A 12507-nucleotide genomic window follows, 5' to 3' on the forward strand; every position below is an offset into this window, starting at 1 on the left:
GCCACGCCCACCCACAGGGCCCCCCGCCAGATGTTCCCCTTGGAGAACCTCGCTGAGCAGCTCTGAGCACCACAGACACCTGCTGACCCCGATTACTGGGCCCCTCCTGCCAAGGTCAGCAGGCAGTGGCTCCTCACTCCCCCAGATGTGGGTGACCCCACACCACCCAGGAGCGGCTGGAATCTGAGCCCTTGGTTCCCTGAGGCGGGTGGAGTGGGAGGCTCCAGGTCCAGGCCCCCTCAGGCCTCCCTGCAAAGGAGGTAGAGACGGTGGGGGGTGGGGGGTCCCCGCCCACCTGCCTGCTCTGGGCTGAAAGGAGGGGCTGGCGTGGCACCTGCTGGCAGAAGACAGTCGTCCTGGCCAGCTATGTCCTGCCCCCTGTCCCTGGGGTGTGGACAGGACAGGCTGCTAGAGGAATAACCCCTTAGTGAGCTGTGGCCACCCACCGGCATCATGAGGATGCACGCCCCTACCCATCTGTGCCTGCCACCCCTCCTCCTACCCTGCCACCTCTTCCTCAGGGCAATGGGGGTAACCCTCCACAGGGCTCCAGGCCAGCCCTTTGAGGTCCTCCTGCTTCATAAGCTCTTCCCTCCAGGCCCAGCCCCTGGCATGATACCTGCACTGAGTAGGCCCTGGCTCTCTGACTTCCCGTCTGAAGTCGAGGCTCTCCCCAGAGTGCAGGTCTTGGCATGGCTCCCTGGGACCCCTGAACTCCAGCCAGACTTCCTCTGGCCCCATTCCCACCCTTTCCTCTGGGCCAAACCTCTGCTCCTCCATGCTCTGCAGTTACACCAGTGGCCTCCATGGGAGACAGGGCCTCCACAGGAGAGGGGGCAGGAGAGAGTGCAGCATGAGGAGGCCAGGCCCCTGCTTCACTCCACAGGGAACCAGCACCCAAGCCCATGCCGCCGCCCCATCTGCAAAACCCGGCTCTCACCAGCCTCGCGCCTCGCCCTTGGTGCCCTGGGATGGCAAGTGCCAATCTTTACTTTGGCACCCCTCGCCCCAGCTGTATCTGCCTCTGGGACAAGGAGCAGATGGGCCTCAACTCTGAAACCCCTCAGTGACTGCAGGCCTGCGTCAGGCAGGTGGCACTGTGAACTTCACTCTGTCCTTCTGAGAACTGGGAGAAGAGCCCTCCTCATAGCGCTGTTGGAAGGAGGAGCCCCTCAGCACGGTGCTGGCCCTGGGTTGCCCCCGTGGAAGAGTGAGGCGTGCACACAGCCTCAGTGCAGGAGGCAAGGGTCTGTTCTGGAGAGCGAATCTCAGCCGTCCTGGGATCCTGGGCTGGGCACTCAGGAGAGGCCACAGAATCCCAGAGGAGCACGGCCTGTCGGGCAGTGCTGCCCTCCCTCCAGCCCTGCCAGCATCCTGATCCCAGTGCATGTCTCCCACTCTCTGTGTCCCTGCCTTGTTGCAGGCCCTGGGGCTCAGCCCCGTATGCCCCAGTGCCTGCCTGGGGGGGTGGTCTGTCTGCCCTATGGTGGGGTCAGGCATGCCTGCTCTCAAGCACATAACTTAAAGGCCACAGCTTGAGGCTGGAAGGGATCAGAATAGGAGATACGATGACCGGGGCTCATGCCCAGCCAGGTAGCCCAAGGGGGCGGGCCGGAGCTCACCTCAGACCACGGGCTGGTGTACCACTTGAAACAGGGCCTCTCGAAGCACGTGCTCTCCTCGGGGGGCTTCTTGGCCAGCCCGCACTCGGAGCCACTGCGCGTCTGCGGCTTCCCGTTGGCCAGCTCCATGCAGAGGACCAGTCGCTTCTTCACGCCACGCCCACAAGTGGTGTTACACTGCAGCCGGGGCAGAGGGGCAGTCAGGGGCCAGAGACCAGGAGGACCAGGACCTGGGGCCACGCGGCACAGGGGCCACGGTCTGGGGTGAGAGGCTGCGATCAGAGGCAGGTTAACTGAGAACTCAGCTCGTAACCATTTGGCCCCAACTGGGTTTGATCAAAAGCATTTAGCACAAACTGTCTGTCTGAAACAAATCGGTTAATGACAATGTGGACAGTGATGGCTCTGCGAGAGTCAGCTAAGCAGAAAACTTGGCCAAGGTTACTTGGTTAACAGTGACCACAGTCAGGTGACAGCAAAGCGTCTGGAGCAGCCGGTTGGCCACTATGAAGACAGCCAGTGTGGCTGGCACGCCCTGCCCCGGGCCTCCGTGCGCCAGGAGCGCGGGGCTGGGTGAGGCCAGCGTCCGCTCTACACACTCAGAGCAGTGCCTACTTAGGCATGGGAGGTTGCAGGGCTCCTACCTCCGGGCTTTTTGCATCTCAAAGTAACTGTCAGTGAATCGCGCCTTCGTCTTTCGCAATTAACTCCACGTTCTGACCGATCTGTTCCAGCCGCTTGGCACGCAGGCAAATTCTCTCCAGCCAAACACTTTCCAGACAGGGAGGCACTCACCCGCTCCCAGTCCTGGGCCAGCCAGTGGGCGGGGCAGCTCCTGTCCCCGCAGGGGTGGATGGCCAGGGGCCTGGTCTCGGGCTGGCACTGGGACTCGGGCACCACCCGCCCCTCGCTGGTCTTGCAGTACACGTGCCTGATGGTGCGGCCCTGCCCACAGCTTCCGCTGCACTGTGGGGTGGACACAGGGGGGCGCCAGGCTTAGGGATGGGGCCGGCTCCAGGAGGGCCCCGGCAGCATCCCGGGGGAAATAGTTCCCCAGGCAGCGCAAGTGGTTGCCGTGGTTACCACTTTCTAAATAACATTTCTGTTCTAATTACGGAAATAACACGTGGTTGGTAAAAACACACAGAGAGGAGCACACCTAAAAAGGACATCTGTGCACCCAGCACCCAAAGGTGACTCCAGTGTTCTCTGCGCATGTCTCCTCCAGATGAAAGACAGAGACACAGAGAGATCTACAGGGACAGGAAACGAGACGGAGTCAGGCAAAGACAGAGACAGAGATGGAGAGACACAGACGCGCAGGGACAGGAATAGAGTCAAGGAGAGACAGAGATAGGGAGACAGAGACACAGAGAAACAGAGGCGTGGAGAGACAGAAGTTATAAAAGCGAGTGTGACCAGGCCACCTGCTTTGGGATAGAGGTTTGATTCCTACAGTAACGGGCAGGGAGGCAGCGAGGCGTTCTTCCCGCTTGTCCTTACCCCGAGAGTGGGAAGCAGGCGTGTCAACAGGCTCTGACCGCCTCACTGGCTTCTTTCCCAGCCACCCCCTAGTCACTCCTGGGCGGAGCTCACCGGTCCCCAGTCGGAGACGGTCCACTGGCGGTCACAGGGGGGGCCCGTGCAGTTCTTCTCGCCCACAGGCCTGGTGCTGGGGTCACACAGCTTCTCATCCTCTGAGCAGCGGACGTCCCTGGTCACCACACTGCGCTCCCCACATTTGGCCGGGCACTGCGAGGAGGCAGGTGAGGGGGCCATGGAGACGTGGGCCCAGCGCCCTCCCACCAACTGGACCCCGCCCTCGCTCACCTCGGCCCACTCGGACATCTCCCACTGTGGGCCACAGGCCGGGTTCCGGCACGTCTTGCGCTCCTCGGGCCGCACGGCCTCGGCCGCCTCGCACAGGTCGCTGTACACGGAGCTGTCGAAGCCGGGCGACAGCATCTTCCAGCAGCGCACGATGCGGAACTGGTAGCCCTCGCCGCAGGTGCGCGAGCACTCGCTCCAGCTGCTCGTCTCCCACCTGCCTCGGGACGGGCCGCTTCAGAGACCCCACGCCTTGGGACCCAGGCAGTGCAGCTCCCTCTGCCTCCCCCGTGGGGTTGGAAACCACCATAGCTGAGCCAGACAGGAAGCTGCGGACTTGGCCCCGGGTCTCCTGGAAGCCCTCCAGGTGGTGCGCCCTGCCCGACCATGCCCCTGGCCTGCCTGCCCAGCACCTGCACGGCCTCCACCTGCACTGGTCTGCAGACTGCACCTGCTCCTCGGCTTCTCTTCCATGCCCTCCCCACCTGCCGCCCCGTAAGATGCCCCTGTGCCCCAGAGCCCCAAGGCCCCTCACACCCGGCTGTGTCACACAAGTGCTGCAGCCCCCATGGGACTCTGGCCTTATGAGCTATGGTGGAAATGACAGGGGACATGTTTCTGGATCCATGTTCGGGGTGGGGGGACAGGCCTCTCACTCTACTCAGCCTGAGCCACGGAGAGACCCAAGTCCTCCTGGAGGGCAGGTTTGGGAAAGGGAGCAGAGCCCGTGGGGTCCCCAGGGAAGGGCAGGCCAGCTCTGCAGAGACCACCGTCTCGGCCTCTCCCAGAAAGCAGACGAGAGGGAGCATGGCTGTGCTCGGAGGGCCCGGGCCCTGCCCCTGTCCCTGACCCGAGACAGCTCAGGAGGCCTGAGGGCTAGAGAGGTGGGCCCCTCCCGCCTGCCTGCAATGGCCAGGCAGGCAACTTCAGGGGTGGCCCTCTTTGCTGATGTAAATCCTAGATTGCCAGATGGGCCTGGGGAGCAGAGACGGCAGCACGGTCAGAGTGACAGCTAAGTCCCCCCCAGAGCGTTTACTGGCACCTGCACGTGCAGGACCCTGACAGCCAGGGCTCAGACACAAGTCGCTAAGCCCTGCTACTCCTCGGAGCCCCAGCACCCACCGGCGCTCGGTGGCAGGTACCTGGGCTGGCACTCCCTCCCGGCACAGAACTCGTGGACTGGCTCCGGGCGGGTCAGGGCGTCACAGAAGCTGTCATCCACCTCGACGCCGTCATAGCGAACACACATAGCATACGTCGACATGACCCCTAGGCCCAGGACAGGGGGCAACTGTGAGCAGCGTGGAGGCCTGGGAGGCCAGCAGTGGGCCTCATGACTGCAGGCAAGTCACTCCAAGTCACCCCGACCCCCAGACCCCCGCTTCCTGGTTAGGAGGTCGGGGAGGCCTCATGGGGACCGTTCTGTGGCTCTGGGCCTTTGCCTGCCTGCACCTAGGCCCCAGCCTTTCCTCCTTGCATGCTCAAGCCCGCCCCACCAGCCCAGGCTGGCACCAGCTTGCAGGACACAAGCCTGGGCTTCGAATAAATACAGCGGCCCCACAGAAGCACAGATAGAGCAGGTATCAGGACTCGCACCACCACATATGGGCGAAAGCGGTTGAGTGTCACCCTAACCAACCGCTCCTCAGAGGTCAGGTGGGATTCCGGGCTCTCTCTGTGTACTCAGCCCTAGGGAGTGTCCTGTGCACATTCTTCAACCACACTCAGGCACGTTCCCTTCCTCGGTGCCCCAGCTCCGTCAGTCTCCTGGAAACACGTGCGGGGGCAGCCTCACTGATGGTGGGGCTTGCTCGACTGCACTTCCATCTCATGGCTGTTGTGCCCTGCCCTGCCCTGGCACCACGCTGGCCTAGGCAAACTCCCAAACAGAGCCAGGGCATTGGTGAGGGCTCCAGGCAGGGCTGGTGTGTGTATGTGTGAGACAGACAGACAGACCCAGCCTCTCCAGATGACGGACGTCATGGTCCTTCCTTGCCAGGGCTGCCAAGAGGAAATCAATTTCCTTGTCGGGGGAGCCCCGGCCGCCTCGCTCTCCCTTCCCGGTGGCGTGATCTGAAAGCCAGCTGCTCCGGACTCTCCAAGCCCCAGTCCTGGATGGAGCGAAGTAGCTGGGAAGAACCTGGCAGGGTCTTCCTTTTCCTTCCCAGATGAGCCAGGCCGCACGCTCCTCTCTCGCCAGTGTGGGGCTGCATAGTCTTCGGCCTTCTCTGAGGGGGGCCGGCTTCCTGGCCAGGCCCACTTGGAATGTCCCAGGCTCCAGGACACCAGCTCTGGGGCCCAGGGGCATGGGGTTGGAGATTGGCAGACCCTGGCGCAGGGCCTGATTTGACTGTAACTCGAACCACACTCACTGTCCTCCTGGCCGGGTGACGGGACACTCCTGACTCCTCGGGCCTCAGCTTGCTTGTGCCCAACGTGGGGACCCTCCAGAGAGCTGTGAGAATTGAGATGCCAATTTCTGGGCCCCCTTTCATGCCAGTCTGGAAAATGGCACTTCTCAAACCCCTTTGCTGGGAACAAAAGTAAGCAGGGAGCCCCCCACGGGTGAGGCACAGGCCGGCTTGTGAGGGCAGGGGTGAGACCAGGGTCCTTGCTCCATGCTACTCCCCTATGCCCAAGGGGCTAGGACTGGCTCGAAACCAGAGCCTGAGGCCAGACCCCAGCTCACCTGCGGTATCACCACTGCTCCGAGGAGCTAGTCAGAGGTGAGAGGCCACGTCCTGAGGTTGGGTTGCTGAGGGGCTCTGCCCACTGGCCCAGCAGCCCTTCCCACGGGCTCCTGGCGGCCCAGTCGGGAGCAGATCCCGCCCAGGGCCAATGACCCTGCGTTGGGCGTCCACACAGACGCAAGTCGTACAGGTTTCAAACCCCACGGCTGCTGTGGCCACCTGGCCTCAGCACCCTGAAAATGGCCTTTGCAGGGTGGCTGCAGCTATGGCGTTGGGTTCAAGCACCAAGAGTATGCAGGAGTCAGGTTGTACTGGGAGGGTCAGAGGCAGGCGGCCCTGAGGCAGCGAGTACATCCACAGACAACCCCACTGATGCGAGGCTGCCGCGGCGAGCTGCCCAGAGCAGGGCCCCAGACAGCCACGTGACCACGCAGCCCATGCCCCACGGGGCTGGCCTGAGGGGCGCTGAGCACCGGGGCATCAGGGGAGCCCACTTCACCAGAGCACCCTGCAGCTAGGCTGAAGGCCTCGGCCTGGCCTGGGACTCCTCACATGCTGGGGTCATGGTGCCGTCTGAAGCATCTCCACCTCCTCTTGGACACGTCTCCACGGGAGGTGACACCATCTAGTCTCTAGGGAGAGGCAACCTCAGAGGCAAGGGGCCTGATGGGTGGCTCTGGGTGACAGATGTCCCAAGGAAGACGCAGCACTGTTTCTCAACACCCAGAGGGTGGCCAGGCAGGGTGGTGGGCTGGGGCTGTCCGTGTGGTCCACGGTGCCAAATCAGACAGCGCTGAATAGATTTAGAAAGAGGGCTTCTGGCCCTGGTGACGGGCAGCCCTTTGCTTTAGGCGACGGTGCTCAGGAGTAGGACGGGCCAGAGTGCCTTGTCATTGCAGGGGTCCTGAGCAGGGTCCTGTCAACACTGGGCATCAATGGCAGGGGCAGTCAAGGTCATCGCGGCGGTGCCCAGTGGCGGAGCGTCGACTGTGGCTGATTCTGTTTCACGCCAGCTCCCATGGCCACCTTTGAGATAATGTCCCACAGGGGGAAGTCGAGGCTCTGAGGTCGAACGCTCTTCAGGAGGGCCAGCTTAACCGCCAGACAGTGCAGTTCGGCTGCTCATCACACCCTCCAGGATGCCAGGCCGGGGGGCAAACTCCGCATGTCCAGCACCCTGTGTCCTGCTCGGGGACTCTTGTAACTGGACAGGGACTTCTTAGCCCAAGAGAGGCGGGTCCAGCTGAGCAGAGCGTGAAGGCGTGCAGCTCACGCAGAGCCCACAGGGCCACCTTCCCTGGTTCCCGCTCTGCTGAGTGGCCAGCCGGGGCTGCAGCGAGCACAGACAGTCAGACTGCCCACTGCTTGGCACCCTCCCTGGCCAGAGGTGCAGGGGTTTCTGAAGCACCAGCCAGCTGCCAGGGCAGCCCCATGGTTGACTCCAGGCTCTCCCTCCACCTTAGCCCTGTCATGCCCCTGCGTCCTGGGCCTGGATTTCACATCTGCTGCGCCCCGGGGAGGGAGCGGGGAGAGAGCGAAGCAGGCAGCGAGTGTGGCTCCTGCCTGTGGCCATGGCCGTGTCTCAGTGTTGGGTGGCTGGCTGTGGGGCCAGGGGGGTCTGCCTGCCAGGGACCCTGGAGGACTCCTGCCCTCCTTCCTTCCCTCCTTCCTTCCCTTCTGATGACCAGGGACGCCCCTCACAGGGGCTACCTCTCCCTCCTGCACCGCTGTAAACGCAAGTGACATCCTCACCCCTTTGAGCAGCAGGGCAGCCCCCTCACAAGGTCTGTGAGTACCTGGGGCGTCCAGGTGACCTGGGGCCTGGGCCTGGCCGGGGTCCGGCGCTTTGTGGGGACAGGTGCCTTTGTCCAATCCCCCAGTTCCAGCCCCACCACACCACCTCCCCAGGCCAGTAAAGGGCTCAAAGCTCCGCCCCGCAAATGCCTGGAGATGGGTCTGTGGCCAGTACCAGTACCTGTGGTGCAGGTGGCACTGCAGGGCTCGTGGGACGAGAGCTTCCACCGGTACATGTCAGCTGGACTCACGCCCTGCTTGCGCGCCTTGGGCCTGGGCCTGGGAACGAGGTCACAGAGGAGGCGATGAGAACGCGGTGCTTGCCAACGGGCTTCGGTGCCCGGTGTTTTCTGGAGGGAGTGTGCTTACCAGCCCACACCTGCCCTGAGCCTGCAGAAGCCCCACCTGCCAGGTCATGCTCCCACTGCCTGGAACCAAGCGCAGGCAGCACCGCAGGGAGGCACACCGGGGAGCCCACAGACGCCCACATCCCCACCGGTCACTCAGCCTGCAGCTCCTGCCCCGAGGTGTTGAGAACCGGGGCTGGCATCTGGTGGCGCTGTCCCTGCCCTTCCCCACACACACCCCCCGTGCACATGCAGGCTTCTCCAGTTGTCGGCTCACCTGCCTGGGGGCTCCTTCCTCCCACCCGGGAAGGGAGCCGAGGCAACCCATAGGCTCAGAATGTTCCAGAACTCTCTCTGAGCACCTCCCTCAGCTGGGATACTGACTGAATGGGGACACTGGCTATTCAGCCTTCGATGTGCAGATAAAAGAGTTCAGCTGCAGATGGGGGTGGGCCACAGCCATGCTGCACTGCGGCCTGCGACAGCCCCACAGAGCCGCTGGAGGAGAAAGGCATTCCCAGGCCTCGCCAGCCGCCAGCCGGGATTCTTGGCTGGCCCCCGGGGGGCCCCAGCCGGGATTCTTGGCTGGCCCACGGGAGGCCACCGCCAACCATTGTTAGGACTGTTGGCTCCCCCAACCAGCTGTGTGCCTGGGCCCAACCTCTACCTCCGATGTGCGGGGTCATCTGGTGGTGGGGTGGGGGTCAGCAGTAGAGCTGCACCCCAGAGCTGGGGGAGGGTTGGGGGCAAGCTGGTCCAGCCAACAGCAGGCCTTCGGGCCTCGGCTTCTCCTAGGGACTCCGGAGACTGCCTGGCCCAACTCCTCCTTCCTTTGGGCCTGAAGGGACTGGCCAAGGACGGCCTTAAGCTAATGCCCTTCATGGGGCTTGTGGGACAATCCCGGGCCCCGTCCCAGCCACCATGCCTCTGTGGTCAGGTGCATGCCATGAGGCGGAACGCCTGCCAGGCTTCCCTGTCACCTCTGTGACAGATGCAGGTTTGGGGTGGACCGGATGGTCTCTGCACATCGCAGAGTGGCTATGTTCCCCAGGAGGTCCCCACTCCAGGCAGTGCCTTGGGGTGAACGAGGCCTTGCTTAGGGGGCCTCAGGCCATGCAGTTCCTGACGTGGCACCGTAAGCTCAGGGAGGGAGGCAAGGAGCGGAGGGGCACAGGGGCACACCTCTGAGCCACGGCTGGCTCAGGACTTCTCAACGTGGCAGGGCCCCCTCTCCAGGTGCCCCCTCCCTCCTCTTTGACTTTGAATAAGAGGCTGGTCTGAGGCCCAGTGTGCTGTGGACAAGGGTGCTGCCCTGTGTGGACCGGAGCACCCGCCACGGCGAGTGTGTCCTGCTAGGGGAGCGGAGCCTAGAGAACCAGTTCCTAAGCCTCGATTCGAAGACATGGCGAATGGCCAGTTCCCCACCCTGCTTTCCACAACTTTAAAGCCTCCCCCCAGAACAGAACTGCAATGCTCCCAACGCCCACACCCCCTGCCCTGTTCATCTAGTTACCCTGTGACTCCGGAGACAAGGTTCAAAATAACCTGTGGATGGAGCCCCGGGGTGTTTCTGGAAGGCCTCACACCTAGCTCTCCCTAGCAGAACCCACAGTGGGGCCAAGCTCTCAGCAAAGCCCCACGTTCTTGGGCACAGGCTGCGCCAGGCACCAGACAGGCTCCTCTTGGAGCAGTGGAGCCGAGCGCCCAGGAAGCCGCCGAGCCTGGGAGCAGGGCAGTGGCCAGGCTGGGAACTGCGCCCAACTGCCTGTCACTTTGGGGCCCTGGTGGCACCAAGCAGGAGCCGCCCGCCCGCAGTGACCATTCATTTACAAGTGAACAAGCAGGCCTCTTCCCCACCCCCCAGGCTCCAGAGACGGGCTCCTGGTCTCCCTGTCCAGGAGTCTGCTGACAGCCGCCCCTCCCTTGATTGTCTGAAGCTCTCTGAGATGAAAATAGCCTTTCTTTTCCGGCCACCCTTTGATTTCGCCTCCTCTCCGAGCAGACGCGACTTCCTGTGTTTGGACAAGGCGGAGACGGGCTATTTTGGCCTGGTAGTTTCCCTGCGGCAGACGGGCCCTTTATCTCCCCAGACGGCTCTGGTGCCTGCTCCCAGCATCCTTTGATGGCTGCCCAGCGGGGGAGCCGCTGCAGCCAAGCTGGGGCCTTTCTGAGCGCTGACAGCCTGTTTCAGCCATTCCTGCCCCAGATGGAGGGGGGTTGTGGGGAAGCCCACACGTCCCTGGGTGAAGGGATGGGGTGGGATCACTTCGCAAGGCAGGGATGATCTTTTAAAATGTGACTTAAGGGTCTAAAAGCTTGTGCCACGACCCTGGCCTGGGAGGCGCGGACCATGAGCTGGCAGCCCGGGTGAGGGATGAAGAAAGTGAGGCCCAGAGGGGCACTGAGATGCTCCTGCCTCCCGCGGGCCACACGGCCTGCTCTTCCCACCCATAAACCGGACGGCATGGCGGGGGCCCACCCGCCCTGCTCAGGTCGCGGTCCTGGGGCCTCCTGCTCCCACCTGGACCCAGGGCTCTGCTCACTAACACCTACATGGGGAGGCCTCACCGTGTGTTGCTGGGTACTGGGAGGGGAGGCAAGAACTCGCTGAGTGGGAATAAGAGCCCTGCTTCGAGTGGTTGCCAGGGTCCCACGGCACATGCTGACTGGTCCTGACCCTCCTGCCCTTTGTCCCTACACCCCTCCAGACTCAGATCCTGCTCCCCAGAGCAAAGCCTGTCACTCCCTGCCAGCCACCAGATCCAGCCAACCGGCCAAGCCCTGGCCTAGGAGGGTGTTGGCGGGGGGCGGGCAGCCCTGTGCCAGCTGCTATTGCAGGAGGGACAGAGAGTGCTCAGGGGCCCTAAGAAGAATCCCAGCAGAGCCCATCAGAAAGGCCCCTGGATGAGCCCACACATAAGGCCTGCAACAGCCCCGCGGACATGGGCTCCTCAGGGAGGCCCACTTTGCAGGGAGGTCCACTTTTCAGGGAGTGAGAGGGTCACCCCAAATCACATTTCCAAATCTCCCATCAGACCCAGCCCTCAGCCTTTCTCAGCATCCCTGACCCCAGCTGGGGTCCATCATGAGGGTTTGGGCTGGGTCCTCAGGAAACAAAACAAACCCAAGCCAGCAGGACCCCAGCTCCAGCCCCCCACCGGCAGCAGCTTCAGCTGCCCCCGAGAGCTTCTGGGGAAAGCTGGGACAGGTGGAGGAGCAGCCACCCTCAGCCCAGGTGGCTCGTCCTGAGGGGCAGCCCCCCAGCAGGACGCGGCAGCCTGGGGGCCCCTGCTGCTCCGACCTGGTCCTAACCTGGGGCTCTCTCGACCTCAGGCGTCTCCTGGCACAGCCATGATGCCCGGCATCCCAGCTGCGAGTGCCCAGGTGTTTCAGTTTGGCTTTGGTGCGGGGGCCAAGCAGGGGGGACTCAGCCCATCCCGCTGCAGCTCTGCTTATTCCTGATCCCTGATTCCAGGATCTAGCCCCCAGCTCAGAAACCCCCCAGGACCCTCAGAAACCCACAGGACCTGCACTCCTCTGCAGCCTATGGTGAAGGCGGCTGCCCAGCTGCCCTGCGTTCACTGACCTGGAGTCCCTGCCCACCCTCTGAGAGCCCCACTGGCCATCCCAAGGGTGGCTGGGATGGTCACGTTGTTCTGCATATGCAGAATGCTGAGCCCCAATCCTGCCCACGAGGAGGGCTCAGAACAGTGGCTCCTGCCCCGTGTCTGCACCACGCCATGGCCATCATCTGGAGGACACACAACAGCCCAGGTCCGTCTAGTCCTGGGCCTCTGACCACCCCTGCCCAGCCCAGGCCTGAAGGGAGGCACTTCTTACCTGGCTTTGTGAGTTCTGTTCCCAGCTGAGGCAGGCAGGCTGGTGCTGGCGTTGGGGAACGGGGCCTCAGAGGAGGAGTTGGTGACTCTGTCGCTGCTCAGCTCCAGGTAGGACCCGTTGAGCAGGTAGGCACCCACTCCCTCGCCGTCCTCATAGTCCACATAGAGGCTCTCGGCCGGGGAGCTCCTCGGGGTGCCCTGAGCGAAGATGCTGTTCATGGTCTCATTCAGGGCAAGCTCCTTTGAGTCCGTGCCCATGCCCAGGAGCTGGTCAGAGATGGCATTGGCTGAGAGGAACTCCTGGGAGGTGAAGTGGGCATTGGCCTCCTGGTCGCTCTTGTCCCCAGCGAGGGCCATCCCAGTGGCGTTGCGGTCTACAGAGGGAAAG

At 63.2% G+C, this 12507-nt stretch overlaps 1 protein-coding gene across 4 annotated transcripts in view; it reads right to left on the minus strand.

Moving 5' to 3' along the window:
• Positions 1-12507, minus strand: part of ADAMTSL2 (ADAMTS like 2) — a 34211-nt gene that overhangs the window by 3489 nt on the left and 18215 nt on the right. For 2 of the 4 annotated variants that reach the window (XM_006164274.3, XM_006164271.3), the window contains 7 exons: positions 12121-12493; positions 8115-8212; positions 4592-4718; positions 3453-3666; positions 3219-3374; positions 2418-2588; positions 1623-1799 (listed from right to left, as the gene is read on the minus strand). In XM_006164274.3, coding sequence (XP_006164336.1) covers positions 1623-1799; positions 2418-2588; positions 3219-3374; positions 3453-3666; positions 4592-4718; positions 8115-8212; positions 12121-12493 — 1316 coding nt within the window. Of the gene's footprint in view, positions 1-1622; positions 1800-2266; positions 2589-3218; positions 3375-3452; positions 3667-4591; positions 4719-8114; positions 8213-12120; positions 12494-12507 lie in introns of those variants that run through there. The other 2 variants (XM_027766608.1, XM_027766609.1) reach the window with 2 other exon arrangements.

Source organism: Tupaia chinensis, unplaced genomic scaffold (genome assembly GCF_000334495.1).
Source record: "Tupaia chinensis unplaced genomic scaffold, TupChi_1.0 Scaffold143602_1, whole genome shotgun sequence".
In the NCBI taxonomy this organism is placed as follows: domain Eukaryota; kingdom Metazoa; phylum Chordata; class Mammalia; order Scandentia; family Tupaiidae; genus Tupaia; species Tupaia belangeri.